This window comes from Camellia sinensis, chromosome 6 (genome assembly GCF_055761805.1).
Source record: "Camellia sinensis isolate YWXY chromosome 6, ASM5576180v1, whole genome shotgun sequence".
NCBI lineage: Eukaryota > Viridiplantae > Streptophyta > Magnoliopsida > Ericales > Theaceae > Camellia > Camellia sinensis.
In genome coordinates, this window is record NC_138966.1 from 163,899,440 (window position 1) to 163,918,070 (window position 18,631).

The following is an 18,631-nucleotide window of genomic DNA, read 5'->3' on the forward strand; positions in this document are numbered from 1 at the left end:
TTGCAAATTATCTTGAAATAAATGGATGCGAAGGAATACCATAAGGAAAGTCTCCGATCCTCCTCCATAAACTCCTCCTCAATAAATAAACTGTTGGGTCGGTGGACCCTAATAAGTACTGTTCACTCAAACACTGGGTCCAATGGGGCCCGAGGGAGAGGGGGGTTTACCTCTCTTGGCCGAAATTTTTGAGTACTTTCGTAATTCCCATATGAATCCGTGTAACCCTAATTTCATACTTATAAATAGATGAAAGGGTGCCTCTTTTAAGTTAAAAGAGAGTTATATTTTTCTGATCATAGTGAAAACCGCAACAGCCGTAGACGTAACCCTATTCTGGGGTGAACCACATAAATCCTTGTGTTCTTGTGTGTGTGTGATTTGTTTGATTCATTTTTCTTCCTTGTTTGTTATTTTGTGTCTCATCGATCTTGATTCACTCATGGCAAACCAGACATGGGAGTTGACTGAATTACTAGTGGGTAAGAAAGCTTTGCACAACAAGTGGGTTTACAAGGTCAAACAGGAACATGATGGGAGTAAACGCTACAAGGCCAAATTGGTTGCAAAGGGATTTCAGCAAAAGGAAGGGGTTGACTACACTGAAATTTTCTCTCCAGTTGTGAAGTTGACCACTATTAGATTGGTGTTGGGAATTGTGGCTGCTGAAGATTTGCATCTTGAGCAAATAGATGTGAAGATGACTTTTCTCCATGGTGATTTGGAGGAGGAAATTTACATAAAGCAACCACAAGGTTTCTTGGCACGTGGCAAAGAGGAGTTTGTATGCAAACTTTGAAAGAGTTTGTATGGTTTGAAACAGGCCCCTAGGCAGTGGTACAAGAAATTTGATGGGTTTATGTATAGCAGCGGTTTTACAAGATGTCAAGCAGATCATTGTTGTTATTTCAAGACGTTTGACAAAAGTTATATTATTTTGCACTTATATGTTGATGATATGCTTATTGCAAGATCTAGCATTGAAGAGATAAAAAGATTGAAGAAACTTTTGTCCAACCAATTTGAGATGAAGGATCTTGGAGTTGCAAACAAAATCCTTAGTATGAGGATTTACAGGGACAAAGCAAATGTTACTTTGAAGTTGTCACAGGCTGAATATGTCAAGAAAGTTCTCAAGACGTTTAGCATGGATGGTACAAAACTAGTGAGCACTCCATTGGCTAGCCACTTCAAACTTACCAAAGAGCAATCTCTGAAGACTAAAGAAGAGCAGGCTTACATGGAACGTGTTCCATATGCTTCAACTATCGGTAACATAATGTATGCTATGGTTTGTACTAGACTAGACATTACATATGCAGTGGGAGTGGTTAGTAGGTACTTGAGTAATCCAAGCAAACAACATTGGGAGGCAGTGAAGTGGGTCCTTAGATACTTGAGTGGTACTACAAACATGTCACTTTGTTTCAGACGAACCGGCATCGGGTTACATGGTTATGTTGATGCAAACTTGGCTGGTGATCTGGATAACAGAAAGAGTGCTACTGGTTATGTTTACACATTGAGTGGTACATCAGTGAGTTGGATTTCACAGTTACAAAAGACTATGGCCCTTTTTACAACAGAGGCTGAGTATGTTGCTATTACTGAAGCTGGGAAAAAGATGATTTGGTTATAGAATTTCCTAGCAGAGTTGAGTAAGACGCAAGAGATGAGTATTTTGCATAGTGACAGTCAGAGTGCTATTCATCTTGCAAAGAATCTGGCTTTTCATTCTAGGACAAAACACATTCAGCTGCGATACCATTTCATTCGTTCACTTGTAGATAATGGAGTCTTGTCTCTTGAGAAGATCCAAGGCAGTAAGAATCCAGCAGATATGTTGACCAAGACAGTCACCGTTGACAAACTGAAGTTGTGTGTAACTTCAGTTGGCTTTCAAGATTGATGAAAGAAGATCGAGTTGTTGTGGCGTTCCTTTATGTGATGAAGATGATGAAGAGCTTGTGTTATCAAGTTCTAAGTGGGAGATTGTTGGGTCGGTGGACCTTGATAAGTACTGTTCACTCAACTCTACTGTTTACTCAAACATTGGGTCTAATTGGGGGTTTGAGGGGGCCTCCCCCCAAGAGGGAGGGGGGTTCCGGGGGGGGGGGTTTACCCCCTGCGGAAATTTTGGGTACTTTCGTAATTCGCATGTGCTTCCATGTAACCCTAATTCTATACTTATAAATAGATGAAGGGGCCCCTCTTTTAGGTTAAGAGAGTTGTATTTTTCTAATCATAGTGAAAACCGCAGCAGCTATGGATGTAGCCCTATTCTGGGGTGAATCACGTAAATCCTTGTGTTCTTGTGTGTGTGTGTGTGATTTGTTTGATTCGTTTTTCTTCCTTGTTTGTTATTTCGTGTCTCACCGATCTTGGTTAGGAAGGGTGAGTTCCTAACACCACACCACACCACCCCTACCCCAACCCCCACCCCCACCCCACTTTGGTTCTGACCCTCACTAAAGATACTGACCGACTTGTAGTCATCGGTATACTTATCATAACCAAACCCACATGCTCTTGTAAACCCATTTTTAGCATCCAAATTTGGCAATATCTTGTGTTTCCTAGTAGATGGGTTCCATAATGATAAAACTATAACATGTCGACTGCAACCAGCCTACACCAACCCATTACATGAACCTAAAATAAAAACTGCATTACCATCTACTTGAAATGGACAATCAAGCTCAATGGCGGTTTCTTCAGCATTCATCAGGTTCAAGTTATTTATTATTGAATACAGAGTAAAGAGAACATGACTTCAAATCAAATTCGGGAATATATCTCAGTATCAGTCTTTGTTATATATAATCATCATCATCGGTTCTAAATGACATACCGAGATGGGTTTTCACGAATTGGGAACTTGAAATTGAAGAACGCCATGATTTGGAAGCGCACCTGAACTGCAGTAGAGACTTAACGGGCAGTCTCGAGAGTATCTCGTCTTCGATGATTTCCTTCGGGAGGTTCGGTAGTAATGGTTGTGAATGTTCTTCGGCTAGCACTGCGCTTTTCTGGGTCTTCTTGATCCTCTCCTCGAGTTCTCTATGATTCGAATTGCTTTCGACCACCATGATTAGTGGTGCTGTGCCTATCATGGTGTGTGTACTAGAGTTTTGAGATTCCTCTTAAAACTTCACAAACCAATTTTGAATATGAAAAATTAATTTTAAACTGCTTTGAGTTTTTGAAAATACGAATTAAAATTGTATGGGCTTTGAAAATACTCCCAAGTTTTGTTTTATCAACTTATATCTTGAATAATTTGAGTCAAGAACAGGAATACCAGAAATTTAAAATTTCAATTCTCAAATGAAATAAAATATTAAACTTTACATTATTAAATTTGTAATTAAAAAAAAAAATTAACACGTAATTTATTCGGAGAGATTTTGAAAACTTGAAATAAAAAAATACCCACATCTATACACAATTAATCAAACATCATATTCATCAACATAGTAAAAATGATAATAATACAAGAATAAATTTCAAGTCTTTACATGAAATCTTATATAAAGTGCTCACAAATTTGTATAATATAATCCTACAATTAATTAGCCAAAAGAATCAATAACCTAAACAACTCAAAAGATCATTCACAAGAAATCAAATTGCTACTTAGACCAACTGTTATATCAAGAATTGTGAGTTAGTTGAGAAGAAGTTAGTTAGTTAGAGGAAGGCAGTTGAGAAGAAGTTAGTTAGTTAGTTAGAGGTGTGAGGTATGCAAGGCGGTAGTTATAAATAATTGAGGAACTCCCATATGAAGGGTATGTAATTTTCTAAGAATAATATACAGACTTGCTACTTTCTTTCTCTATATTTCTATTTCTTCTTCCCTAGTTATTACATTGGTATCAGAGCACTCAAGTTCTTGGCCTGTTCGTTCTCTGTAACCACCATGGCCGATAGAACTAGAGCAGCCTAAGAAGCTAAAAAAATTGAGGAGACACTGCAATCATTAAAGGAGGGTAATAAGAGAAATGCAAAGGGAATCGGGGAAATCAGGAGTTCTCTCAAAGATTTGGCGGATATCAAGGAATTGATTGCTGCCATGAGTATGAAGTATGATCAAATGATAGGACACATCTATGGGAAACAACATGCAGATCGAAGCGACAATTCTAGAATGCTCCGCCAAGAACAATTAGGGGTTTCTCTAGTAGGAGTTCAAGCTCGTGGGGATTTTCAAGCTCGAGGGGATTTTCCATTAAGGGCAGAACACCAATCTCATCAACAACGATGTGTGAAGATTGAATTTCCTCGCTTTTATGGTGATAATCCAAATGGTTGGATTTATAAATGTGAAAGATTTTTTGAGTATAATGTTGTTGACAATCTTGATAAAGTGAAATTGGCGTCTCTTCATTTGGAGGACTCATCCCTACAGTGGTTTCAATGGTTTGAAAGATGCTATCATCATATTACTTGGGATTTGTTTACACAAGGACTTCTATCAAGATTTGGCCCAAATTCATATGAAGATGGAATGGGTAACCTAACCAAATTGAAGCAGACCACTACTGTGAGAGCTTACCAAGAATAGTTTGAGATTTTGGCGAATAAAACTCAAAACCTCCTTGAAACTTTCTTTATTAGTTGTTTCATAAGTGGTCTTAAGGATGAAATTCAACTAGGGGTGTTAATGTTTAAACCAACCTCTATCACTCAGGCTATAGGGTTAGCAAAACTTCAAGAAACAAGTATTGAAGCTATTACTAAGAAGACTAGGTTGAGAACCAAATCAAAAGGCATCCCTCATTTCTCTTTAAACAGGTTACAAGTGGGTAATGAAGGATATGTTTGAAAAGAGTTATCTAAGGAATTGGAGGAAAAGAAGGCCAAAGGGTTATGTTTTAAGTGCAATGAGAGGTATACTAAAGGGCATGTGTGTAAAAAGAAGCAATTGTATGTTATGGAAGGAGAAGAAGATGGAGAGGATGATGATCAACTACCAGTTCTTGAAGAAGATAAAAGGGACGATGAAGAACAAGTATTTGGGGAGGAACTACAAATTTATTTGAATGCTTTAACTGGTACAATCTCTTACAAAACAATGAGGGTTCGAGGTAATGTTAAAAAAGACCTCATCATCATCTTGATTGATTTAGGGAGTACACATAATTTTCTAAGCCCAGCAGTGGCCAAAAGAGCTAATATCGAGACTAAAAATACTGATTCCTTACCAGTATCAGTTGCTGATGGGACAAGAATGTTGAGTACAACCATGTGCAAAATTTTTCAGCGAGAAATGCAAGGCACAACTTTTCAGGCTGACATGAGGGTCTTGCAACTAAAAGGGTGTGATATGGTTTTGGGTATCCAATGGTTGGCAACTTTAGGTCCAGTTAAGTGGGATTTTAAGCATCTTAGCATGGAGTTTCATCTCAATGGCAGAAGACATGTTGTAAGAGGGGGAAAGAGTGATGACTTGAAGGTTTTAAGCCCAGAAAAAATGCAGAAGTTGTTGCACAAAAAACCATATAGATCTATAGCCCAACTCTATTTGTTGCAAGCTGATTGTCATGTGAGGGAAGAGGAGACTCCACCATATTTGGAGGCTTTGCTTTATGACTTTGTGGGTGTATTTCAAGAACTAAAGGACTTACCACCTTCTAGATCTCATGACCATTGCATCCCTCTCAAACCAGGGACTGAACCCACAAATGTGAGACCTTACAGGTATCTTTACTTTCAAAAAACTGAGATTGAGAAACAAGTAAAGGACATGCTTACCTCTGGTATAATAAGGCCTACTGTCAGTCCATATTCTTCACCAATATTGTTGGTTAAGAAAAAAGATGGCACTTGGAGAATGTGTGTGGATTATAGAGCTCTTAACAATGCCACTGTCAAAGATAAGTTTCCTATACCAATAATAGATGAACTTTTGGATAAATTATGTGGGGCAAAGTATTTTTCTAAATTGGATCTCAAGTGGGGCTACCACCAAATAAGGGTTCATTCCTCTAACATTGACAAAACAACTTTTAGAACCCGTGACAGGCACTATGAGTTTTTAGAGATGCCCTTTGGACTCACTAATGCCCTTTCTACATTTCAGAGTCTCATGAATGAAGTCTTTAGACCTTTCTTAAGGAAATTTATTTTGGTATTTTTTGATGATATCCTGGTCTATAGTGGGTCTTGGGGAGACCATTTGCAGCATTTGCAGCTCACTTTACAGTTGCTTAGGCAACATCATTTGTTTGCAAAAATGACCAAATGTGTTTTTGGGAAGGCTGGGGTGGAATATTTGGGACATTTAGTTTTAGCTCAAGGTGTTTCTGCAGAACCAACAAAGTTACAAGCTATAAAATCTTGGCCAATACCTTTTACTATCAAGGAATTGAGGGGTTTTTTGGGTCTCATTGGTTATTATAGAAGATTTATCCAACATTATGGTCGAATTTGCTCTCCACTTCATTGTTTGCTTAAGAAAGATTCCTTTGTCCGGTCCTCTGTAGCTACAACAGCTTTTCTTCAACTCAAAGCTACAATGATTTCAACACCAGTACTTTCCTTACCTGATTATAGTAAAGCCTTTGTTTTAGAATCAAATGCTTCTGGCACAGGCCTTGGGCTATTCTCATGCAAGATGGGCATCCCATTGCCTATTAGAATAAGGGCATTTCAGCAAGAGACCAAGCTCTCTCTACTTATGAAAAGGAATTAATGGCAGTAGTGCTGGCAATCCTCAAATAGAGGCATTACCTTCTAGGTAGGCATTTCTTTATTAGGACTGACCACCAAAGTCTAAAATACCTTTTGGAGCAGAGAGTGAGAACTCCTTTCCAGCAAAAATGGGTGACCAAGCTGTTGGGTTTTGACTATACTGTCATATACAAGTGTGGGAAAGATAACCAAGCGTGGGAAAGATAACCAAGCTGCTGATGGTTTGTCCCGGAAAGGGGAGTTGTCCAATACTGCTGATTCAATAGCTATGATTCATGCTTTATCTTGTGTCCCTACCAGTTGGTTGGCTGAAGTAAAGCGTAGTTAGAGTGAAGATACTGATATTCAACAGTTGATACTAGACCTGCAGCAAGATCACGCTCCTGCTGGTTATGCTTGGGACCATGATATTTTAACCTACTATGGCAGGTTGGTAGTTGGGAACTCAATCCTCAGGAAGCAACTTATTCAAGACTTCCATTATTCACCTTTGGAAGGACACTCAGGGATAATCAAAACCACAAAAAGATTGTACAGGAATTTTTATTAGAAGGGCCTACAGCAGGATGTGGCTCATTTCATTTCTAAATGTGGTACATGTCAAAGGTACAAAAGTGAAAATGTCAAGTATCCAGGCCTATTGCAGCCCCTTCCCATTCTTAATAGGGTATGGTCTGACATTTCCATGGATTTCATAAAAGGTCTACCAAATTCTCAAGGCAAGATTGTGATCTTTGGAGTAGTAGATAGATTGTCAAAATATGGCCATTTCATGGCTTTATCACATCCATATACATCTAAAGATGTGGCCAAAGTATTCTTTGATCAAGTGTTTAAGTTGCATGGTCTTCCTTCTATCATTGTTTCAGATAGAGATGCTGTGTTTACTAGCCATTTCTGGCATGAACTCTTCACTTTACAGGGTTGTAAGCTGTGCCTTAGCACTGCTTATCACCCTCAAACAGATGGTCAAACTGAAATTTTGAACAAATGCTTGGAGAACTACCTCAGGTGTATGTCTGGGGACTGTCCTAGGCAGTAGGCTAAGTGGCTCTCTTTAGCTAAGTGGTGGTATAATACCACCTATCATGCTGCCACCAAAACTACTCCTTATTTTGCAGTCTATGGACAAGAGTCTCTTGATCATACTTTTCGCCTTTCCAAACCTTCTTCAGTAGCAGTGGTGGATAATTGGGTCAAGGAGAGAGCTGTTATTATCAAGACCTTAAAGGAGCATTTGTCTGAGGCACAACAAAGAATGAAACATTATGCTAATAAGGGTAGGGCTGAAAGGGAATTTGGAGTTGGAGACTGGGTGTTCCTCAGGTTACAACCTTATAAACAGACTACAATGGCTTTGCAGAGGAATATGAAGCAATCTTCGAGGTTTTATGGTCCATATCAAGTCTTGGAAAAGGTTGGTTCAGTGGCTTATAAGTTGCAATTACTAGCAACTGCTAAAATTCACCCTGTTTTTCATGTCTCATTGCTCAAAAAGAAAATTGGGACCAATGTGTTAGCTCACACTACTCTTCCCCCAATAGGTCTTGAGTGAACTTTGCAATTGGAACCAATGTTTGTCTTGGATAGGAGGATGGTTAAGCGTGGTAATAAGGTTGTGGTTCAGTGGTTAGTCCAATGGGTGAATTCTTTTCCAGAGGATGCTACCTGGGTTGACCATTCTGCAATAGAAGCAAAGTACCCCCACTTTCAGCCTTAAGGCCAAGGTTAATTTTCAAGCAGCAGGGAATATTATATAAGGAATTGTGAGTCAGTTGAGAACGAGTTAATTAATTAGTTAGTTAGTTAGAGGAAGGCAGTTGAGAAGAAGTTAGTTAGTTAGTTAGAGGTGTGAGGTATGCAAGGTAGTAGTTATAAATAATTGAGGAACTCCCATATGAAGGGTATGCAATTTTCTAAGAATAATATACAGACATGCTACTTTCTTTCTCTATATTTTTGTTTCTTTTTCCCTAGCTATTACATAACTCTACCACTACTCTTGTCTTCAAGTTTTCTTCATCATCAGGTAGTTCTTATTGTTCTTTCAGTTTCTTTATCAGGTGTTGATTCCATCTTGTCTTGTTTCTTTCCAGTTTAAATTTCTTCATGTGGATCTTTTTCTTCGTCGTCTTCCTCTTCTGGAAAATCACGGTAAGTGTAGAAACTAGCAACATATGCAAAGATAAATAGATTGGCTATGCTCACCACCACTAATGCAGCGTAAAAAAGATCCAAACGGCTCTGATTCACAGTGTTTGCAATCCAACTTCCGTCTTCAACTCTCAACTTCTTGACCACCACATCTAATATCATAATAAACCCTATGTTCAGTATTTTTCCCTATCCGATCACAACTTCAGTGAGTATGAGTGCATATCTCTTCCTCATTGACTTTGGAACCTGATACTTGAAGAAATCCACCATACCATCACGAGCTAATCCATCCATGATTCCCATCAGTACAAACTGTGGAGAGAGCCAAAATACAGATATTGGTGCTATGGCATCGAGATTACCTAACAAGCCGTGTTCTTTCAAAGATTTTAGCCTCTTATACTCCACTCACCAAGCAACTTTACAACAAGCCAAAGCGGCAAGCATTCCTAAACCAACCTTCATTCCAGCTGAGTATCTCCAATTCATTTGCTCTATTCGTCGTTTAAATACTATCCTATACAGAGGTTTCACTGCAGATGTTGCGAATACTACTATAATATGGAAGATTTGAATGGGGAGTTGAATTTGATGCTGCTTTTCTTGTAGTACGAAATGAAATGACCTTTTCATTGCATATACTTGCACAATGAAAAAGGTACTACTATTGGATTTGATCACCCCATACAAAAGAAAGGTAGCTGAGATTGGAACCATTCTTAACAGAAGCTTTGTCTCCTCAACCTCATCCACTGTGCAATTAATCCATCCAATGGGAAAGCAGGGGAAATTGCGTGGCACATTTATTGCAGCATTGTTGAGCCACTTGCGCAAGTGTAAAAGATGTTAAAAACAACATAAATTTTACACCAATACCATTTCCAACTTTACTTCAAATATAATGCCATGATAATTTAGTACATTTTGTAAATTATTTCAGTATTTTTTGAAAACAAAAACAGATGCCAACCAAGTTTTGATTTATAGTTTTTGAATTTCTATAAAGGTAACATAAAAATGTATACATAAACTTTATGATCATTGTGTACTCACCGACAGTGATCAGTGAGCGTCGTCTTTTTCTTGGGACCTCGAGGTGTCTTTTGGTTGTGACCTTGACCATGAGGTGTCTGATCTTCATCCCCATAGTTAAATTCTGTACCCTGCTTAGTAAAGTCAAGATGCCTCTTTAAGAATGCAGCCAGAAGGACCCGCAACATGTTTATGAGGGGACTTGCTCGCAGTTGAGGGGGGGAAATGAATGCGTATCCAATAAAAAATATAGCAATCCCAATTGCCATTACACATGCAGATATCAAAAACCGATAAGACCAATCAGGAGCCAAAAAAACCCATGTGATGCCACCTACATTTCCAACTATGAGGCAGGTACTTCGAATAATATTCTTCGGACGTTTCCTTTTGTCTTGAATCTTTCTTCGGCGAACTTCATACTTCAAGAAACCAAATTTGATTACCTTCGTTTCGGGTGGATCTCTTTTGAACTTTATTTTACCAAAGGATAGGGCTTTCAAACATATTCCCTGACCAGCCTTGCCAAGAACAATCAAAGCTAATCCCCAATAGAATGGTGAAGCAGTTAGCTTTGAAGAGCATAATTTCTCCCCTGCTGGACATGACTTTACACCCTTGGAAAATAACCGATCAGGAACTGACATTACTAGCAACCCCAATCCCTGCATCAAATCATCTCCTATTCATTAGTGAGAGACAATTTTGAAAATATTTTAAATTAATGTGGACCAGCTTTGATGTAAAATAAGTGTGTATGCATCTTGACTCTAATTTTGATGCAAGATTTGAGTGGTTTCCAACCAAAGAATCACTATGGGTGGTTTGGCCACCCTAGGTTAGTGGTTAACATAGTCTGAAGAAATGGTCGAGGTGTTTGATCAAAGATTTAATTGCATTTTGGATCAAAAAATTAAGAAAGTTAGGTTTACATTGTATTGTTCCAAGATTTGAGTTCTTGAGTTCAATTTGATTCATTGGCATATTCAAAGTATTTAAGTAAGGAAGGGTTATTGTTTACATGCATCATTTATATAAATACACCAATTGAAAAGCCATGAAATATTAAATTTCATTCATTAATGCTCCAGTAGTGTTTTTTTTTTTTTGGCCTAATGTAAGAGCTTTGGCTTCGCACTTAGATGTACACCAAAGACCATGACTAAATTTGTCTGAGAAAGCAAGTGAAAACGTGCGAAGGGCTTGTAGAAAGGCTAAATTATGAGTTGTTTTATTCTATCGGTAAGAATCAATTAAGAAGTATAATTCCCTATGAAAAATGCAAGGAAAGACCCAATTTCTACCTATCTACCTCAGCAAATGCACGAGTAGCCTAGTTTAGTTTTGGTTGTCGATTCCCAGTCAGAACAGAGTAGTTTATTTATATCTTCACTACTACTACTACTAGCAAATTAGCAATGCTATGCCACGAATGCAAGGGGTGTGTAGAATTCCGGTGACTTACAATGCTGTAAAGAACACTTGTGATGAGCAACATCCAAGCGGGGCCAAGATAAGCATCTATGAGAGCGGCCTCCACTAACCCCATGATACCTTCCGCTCCACCTCTAATGTTCATGATTGCAACAGCATGCTTGAGCTTTAACTTCCAAACGTAAGTCAAGAAGGTCACCAAGGTAGTCAAGACATACGTGGCCACACATTTGCTGTAAATCAGACCTGCAACATAGACACTTCGGTTTTTAGCACAAAGATTCAGATCTTATTTTATAATAACATTTAGTGTTAAATATTCAATTCAATGCGATTACATTGACAAAGTAGGGAATCGGCATAATTTCCCTTTTCTAGGTTAAAACTAACATAGAAAAATCTAGGGAAGTTATTATCAAATGTGCTTTTACAACATAATTTGAGAAACATATAAAATAGTTCTGGATAAATTACACGGACCTTCCTTGATAATTGGCAAAACTACAGTTGAGTAATTTGACATACACCACCATCATCAACCATTTTTTTCCCATCCCTCCACACACCCCGCCACGGTCTCACTTCCACAAACCATCACATCGCCACAAGCAGCACCGCCACAACAATTATCATCTCTCTTCACTCCGGCAATCCACCACCACCAACTCCAAAGTACCCAACCACCACCATCATCCAAATCCAACAACAAATCACTACCAAAACTGACCCACCCATCACCAGTAAAATCAACCCCTTGGATCGTCACCCGAAGCCCCACCTCCCCTGCTCATCGTTGTCTGAAACCCACCATATCCCAACGGTTGACGTCAGGGAACTGCAGGGGTGGCGACGAGCTATGGCATTGGCGGCGGTAGAAAGAAAGAGGGGACTGCGAATTGCGGGTCGGGTCGGGGCTTGGATTCAGTGTCGATGGGTTTGTCGAGGATAAGAATAAGATGGGAATTTCGTGGCTTGCTTGATTTTGTAATTGTGTGGAATTAGCTAGGAATAGGAATAACTAGTTTAAAAAAATAAAAACAAAAATAAAAATAAAATGGAATAGGAATAAGGTGTTCCAACAAAGAATAAGAAGGGTAATTTGGAAATTCGGGTGAAAAATAGATAACCCTCTCCAGAATTATTTATCACAAGTGGTATAAGTTAGAATTTTTGTTTTTGAAAATTTAAAGAGTGATTGAACAATTTGATTTTTTATTTTTGTAACAACACAGTAGGTTAGTAGCACTTTGAATCAAGTATGAAATAAAATTTTAACATTACTAAGGTCTCTTTGTAACCACTTGAATTACATTTTTTTGATTGATTGCTCATTTCAATTGAAAATATGAATTGAATGAATCATTTATACAAAGATAGTCTTAATCATAATATTGAAATAAACAGTGACGGATTTGAGACAATCTATATTATCATTAGGGGTGTAAATCTGGCTCGGCCAGGCCTGATTTGGCCCATCCGGGCTCGGGCCGGGCTGGGCCCATGTCAGGCCTCGCGGGCTCCAGCCAAAATTCAGGCCCACGGGCCAAAAAAATAAGGCTAGACCCAGGCCTAAGCCCAGGGGTATTCGGGCCTTGTGCAGGGCCAGCGTGCCGGGCCTTGGGCTGGCCTAATGGGCTTGGGCCTGGCCTCGGGTTCGGGCCGGGCTTGTGTGGGCCTAACCATTTTTTTAAAAATATTTTTTAATTTTTTTTCTACCAAAATTTTATTATTTTCTATTAAAAAATACACTGGGCCTTGGGCGGGCTGGGCTTTGGGCCAGACCTAAGTGGGCCGATGGTCTAGGCCACGGGCTAGGCCGGGCTTCAAAACAATGGCTCAGGCCCTAGCCTAGGGGCTCGGGCTGGGTTCGAGCACGGGCTCAAACGGGCCTAAACGGGACCGGGCCCATCTTGGGTCGCAGGCCATTTTTACACCCCTAATTATCATGGGTGTTGAATGGATTAGGAAAAAATAACATAAAAGGATAAACTACCAATAGGTCCTAATAGTTGGACTTAGGCCTCGTTTGGGAAGTCTCCTTTTTAGTCAAAAAGTTAAAAAGTTACTAAATTAGCCAAAAAGCTAACAACCCATACCAAAAAGTTAAAGATTCTCTTTTCTCTCTATTTTTTGCACATCTTTTCATAAAAAGTCAAAAAGTCATCCCAAACATACTACTTTTTTTTAGCTCATATTTTAGCCAAATAGCCAAAAAGTTACTAAATTAGCCTGTTCCCAAACGAGACCTTAATTTTCGTCAAATTCTATTGAAGATAAGTCTTAGTAAAATTGTAAAGTAATCTTTTTGTGACAATTTTTTATATATGTCGTTAAAAATTGACAATTAGTGAACTTTTTTTGTCATGATTTTTATAAATTGTCACTAAAACTTACAATTAGTGACTTTTTTTTATAATAAATTTTTTATAGAACTTATTAAATAATAAATTCACTTATTAGGACCTACATGTAAGTAACTCAAAATAAAATAAAATAAAATAATTGGCTAATGTGTAAATGATTTATTTATTTATTTTGAAATGACCTTGAAACACTCAAATACAATACTCCGCGCCGCCCAAGAAGATATAGGAAAGAACTTGATGCCTTAAAAAAATAAATAAATAATTCATACTAGAGGAAAAAGTGTCCAAACTTTGAGATGTGTAGAAGTAAAAATATTAGAGCTATATTACGGATCTAAATAAATTATCAAATTTTTTATTAAGGTCAAATTTGGTAATTTAAAAATAATTTATTTTTTTATTTTTTTTATCACATCATCTTTTTATTTTTTTACACATATTTTCGTAAAAAGATAAAAAAATACACTTATTTAGGTCATCCCAAACAATCCCTAAATCTCTTATGTAGGTGTAAGATTCATACATATGTAATTTGTGTGGGTCCTACATTCATCTGAAAAGTTTAGTAAAAAATTTAATAATTTATTTAAGGTCTATAATATTTTTTAAAATATTATTTTCTCCTCTCTTGGCCTAGTCTGAAATTGCTTGAATCAATGACATGTTAGTGGTGGATGAAGTTGAATCCTCTTATTATTTAAGGTAACAAAAATGTTTCATGCCCCCTTTTCCCCCCACCTCCTTTGACCCCCCCTCTCTCTCTCATTGGTTACATTTTTTTTTCTTTTTTTTCCTGCTCCTCCAATTACCACCCGCTACGTGTTTGTTGGGGGTTGTGGGGGTGCTGATTAGAGGGGGTCTCTATCATGACTCTTAAGGTAAATTATAAATATATATTTTAAATATAAATTATTTTATGTAATTTTAAAAATTAAATTTATTTATTGAAAATTTTAATTTCATAACAAATGGTTCTCTTTATTAATAAATAATCAATTTAATTAACAGTTTTTAATAATGTCAAAATTTTATTTCAATTAATAATTCAGACAATTTTATTATTATATAAAAAAATAATTAATTTTTTTTTCAGTTAATTTTGTTAAATAAAAACTTCTAACAATAAGATATTTATAATTTTTTAAATTAATTTATATTTTAATCAAACTTTAAGAACGTATTTATAATTTACCATATTACTTATCAACTAAGATAAGATAAGATAAGATAAGATGATTCAAATGCGTTGGGAACTTGGAAAGGCAACAAATAACTGGATTTAAATTATAACTCTTTAGATAGAAAATATTAATATGTAACTCTTTAGATAGAAAGTATTACTATAGTATGATGGAGCTTTTTTAATGAATTTACGGCAAATAGGGCAGACCGCTCTTGTAAATTATAATATGCCAGTAGTTGCAGTAGCCGATGATATTTATATCAGAACCTTGAAATGAAATGCAAATTTAAAAATAAAAAAGAGTATAAGATGAAACTAGTTGCTATAGTATTGAATCATAGTGTAAGCTCCACAAGAAAGCTGTAGCTAGTATATATTTACCTAGAACGATCAGAGCTTGACGTTCTTGATCTTTGAACCATCTCTGAATCCTCCTCATTAACTCCATATTCTCTCTCCACTCTAATTCATCTCTCCCAAATTTGAAGATGTTTATAAAATAAAGAAACTCGTCGAACGCGGTTTGTCTATTAGTTTATTATTATTATTTTTTGATTTACCGTGGTTTAGCGATCACACGTTGGCACAATTTCTATGTTTTAAGGTTATTTTAAGTTGGTTAAAAGTTGATTTTTGATTTTTATACAAGTTTTTAATATGTGGTAAGATATGAGACTAAAAATTTGAGATTGATTCTATTTATACATCATTAATACTTTTAGTATATATCATTAATAGATTAAATTTATATTCTAATAATATCTTATAATGAAATGACCATTAAGGACAACATGAAGTGTATTCTATTCATTCAAAAATTTCATATTTAAAAATATAAAATACTCTTCATACGCCATCATTCCTATAGGGTTTAGGGTTTTAACATATAAATATTATATTTGTTTATCATCTTCACCATTGACATATACTTATGATATCATTCATTATCAATTAGCTCATTTCATTCTTTTCTCCATTGTACTTATTTTTCAAACTTAAAACATTATTGTTTTTGAAAATTTAAGTTTTAAGAATATTGAAATGAATTAGTTTTGAATATTTGCATACCATGGATGACATTGAGATGGTTGGTTTCGTATAAACATTGAAAACATTGATTTGAACATTGAAATGTTAGTTTATTATAGTTTTTTTTTTTTTTTTTTATTTATCTCGTTCGTATGTTGGAAAGATGAGTTTGTTTGTCGTGTTCGGATAATCAGAGTTGAACTTTTATACAATGTTCGATTATTTATATTTGAACAAAATAATTTTGTTCAAATTATTAAGATTGACCAAATATTAAATGTTTATACATAAAAAATTGAACATTCTAAATTAGTTCGTTAAAATAAATTAAGCTTTTATTCAGTGTTTAGATATAAATTTTTAAACACATTAAGTTTGTTCAACTCTGTATTTATGAACATGACTAATTTGATGAATTTGAAACGATGACGAGAGACGAGAGACCAGAGTTCAAGATCGACAATGAAGGGGGTGTTTGATAACATGATTCAGCACTTAAAATTGAATATAGTATGTCACGACCCGCTCCCCGTACCCAAGGGTTAAGCATCGTGATGGCCAGTAACTGAGGTTACCTCCGGCCAATTCTTAAACAAATCAATAAACGCGGGCGGAAGTAATATTTAAATGAGGGTACCAAAATAATCATTAGAGGTTCTATTTTTATTACAAAATTATACTGACCAAAAAGGCCGATATTTACATAGAAAAATATCAATAAAAGTGTTGTGTGTGTGTCTATTCCGTAGCCCCGCGTCAAAGACTTTCCAAAAGCTATTTCTGAATTGCATGTTTCCTGAAAATTGGTAAACAGCTATAAGCACATGGCAGAGTGAGAAATATTATACCAAGAGTATAAGGGACACGAAATAACCATGGATAGTTATGCAGCCAAAACATTTAAGATAATTTAGTCGGAACAAATAATTATTTAAGTAGCAGAACTGAGATTATGTAGATAAATAACCATAACCACAGTAATTTGGTAAACAGATCATTTAAGTGGCAGAAACTGAAATATAGAAATTATGTAAGTAAATGACCATAACCACGGTACAGAACAGAACAGAAGTCACCGAAGTGACAATCAGAACAGAGGTACGGACCTAAGAGGTGGCTCGTACGAACTATAGAGGTGGTTCCCACAATAGTGTAGCACTTATCTCCGCACAGCACTTTGCTCTGCACAGAACAGAGGTACGGACCCAAGAGGTGGCTCGTACGGACTATAGAGGTGGTTGCCACAATAGTGTAGCACTTATCTCCGTACAGCACTTTGCTCCGCATAGAACAGAGGTCAATGGATCCATGACATATAGAGGACCACAAGGTGATCAATTAGAGGCCAATGGTTATTTAAGTCCTCCAAGGCGTGGGACTCCCGTTGTGGTATTTACAAAATATAATTGTTTATAAGGTTATAGTCAAATATTCTTAAAATATAAAACAAACATATCCATGGGTTTCCTTTTAACAAATAGGGTTCAGAAAATAATCCACGTAACTGAAATATTAATATAGTTTATAATAATTTATAAAACATAACTTGTATAAAATAAACTATGATAAGTTAAAATATATTATGGTAACTCAAGGTATAATATAACTCACCTTAATTTTAATACCTTACTCTTTCTTTCCACTACCAAAAATCTTTTCAACTTCCATCATTTTTTCTTTCTTTCTTTCTTTTTCTCTTGCCCAGGTGAACCCGCTTCTCCTTAAATAGGGAGGAGAAACCATTCTCTCGCCAACACGTGGCTAGGCCCAAATCATTCCGCAGATTCGTTCATTAATTTATAGATTTATACTTATCTTTTAATAAATATTTAAGATAATTACATTTTGACCAAATATTTTAATATAACTATATAAATTAATTAATTCTTAATTAAATTACACTCTATTGTATACTAACAGAAAATTAATTATTTACTTTGCTACTGCACCCATTATTATTATTATTATTATTATTATTATTATTATTATTATTATCAATATTATTATTATTATTATTTATATTTTGACCCCTAGATTCATAATAATTATATTATTTTACAAAATTACACATAATAATATATAATAAATGATATATTTTCCTAACTGAGATTAAATAATATTAGTATAAATTTTACAGAATAATTAAAAATCTGTGGTTGTTACATAGTAAGTGACAATCAATTAAGTGTGTTTGATAATCACAATTGATATCACTTAAAAATTTAGGTGTCTCTTAAAATGTAGGCCAAAACTTTAAAAAATTTTAAGTCATATGAAACTTACTTTATTTTGGCTGAATTTATAAGTACTAAACATAAGTATCAGTATACACTATTTTAAATTCACTACCAACATTGCCGCCGCTGCTACTACTATCACCCCACCATCGCCACCACTACCTGCCACCATCACTACCGTCCCCGTCGCCACCACCATTACCGCTACCACCATCATCATGTCACTACCACTACTACTACCAGTGCCATCACTACTGTTATTACCACTACCATGCTGCCGCCACCACTACCACCGCTACCGTTGCCGCCACTGTCACCACCACCATGATGCCACCGCCACCGCTACCTTTACCACTATCACCACTACCATTGCTATTGCTGCTGCTACCACCACCACCATGCCCATTGCTGCCACCACCACCATTACTAGTGTAATAGACTGGAAAAATTATTTCTTTTTTGAAATATAGTTTTTCATTATTTGCAAAATATGCTATTAT

General features: G+C 36.2%; 1 protein-coding gene across 1 annotated transcript; it reads right to left on the reverse strand.

Moving 5' to 3' along the window:
- Positions 1-9,036: 9,036 nt before the first annotated feature.
- On the reverse strand, positions 9,037-18,330 carry LOC114300705 (protein NRT1/ PTR FAMILY 5.6-like). The gene is made up of 6 exons (XM_082876645.1): positions 18,248-18,330; positions 11,899-12,038; positions 11,348-11,562; positions 9,908-10,547; positions 9,310-9,602; positions 9,037-9,162 (listed from the first exon to the last, which is right to left on the reverse strand). Exons 1-6 carry the CDS (start codon positions 18,328-18,330, stop codon positions 9,037-9,039), a joined length of 1,497 nt encoding a protein of 498 aa, XP_082732771.1.
- Between the last annotated feature and the right edge of the window lie 301 nt (positions 18,331-18,631).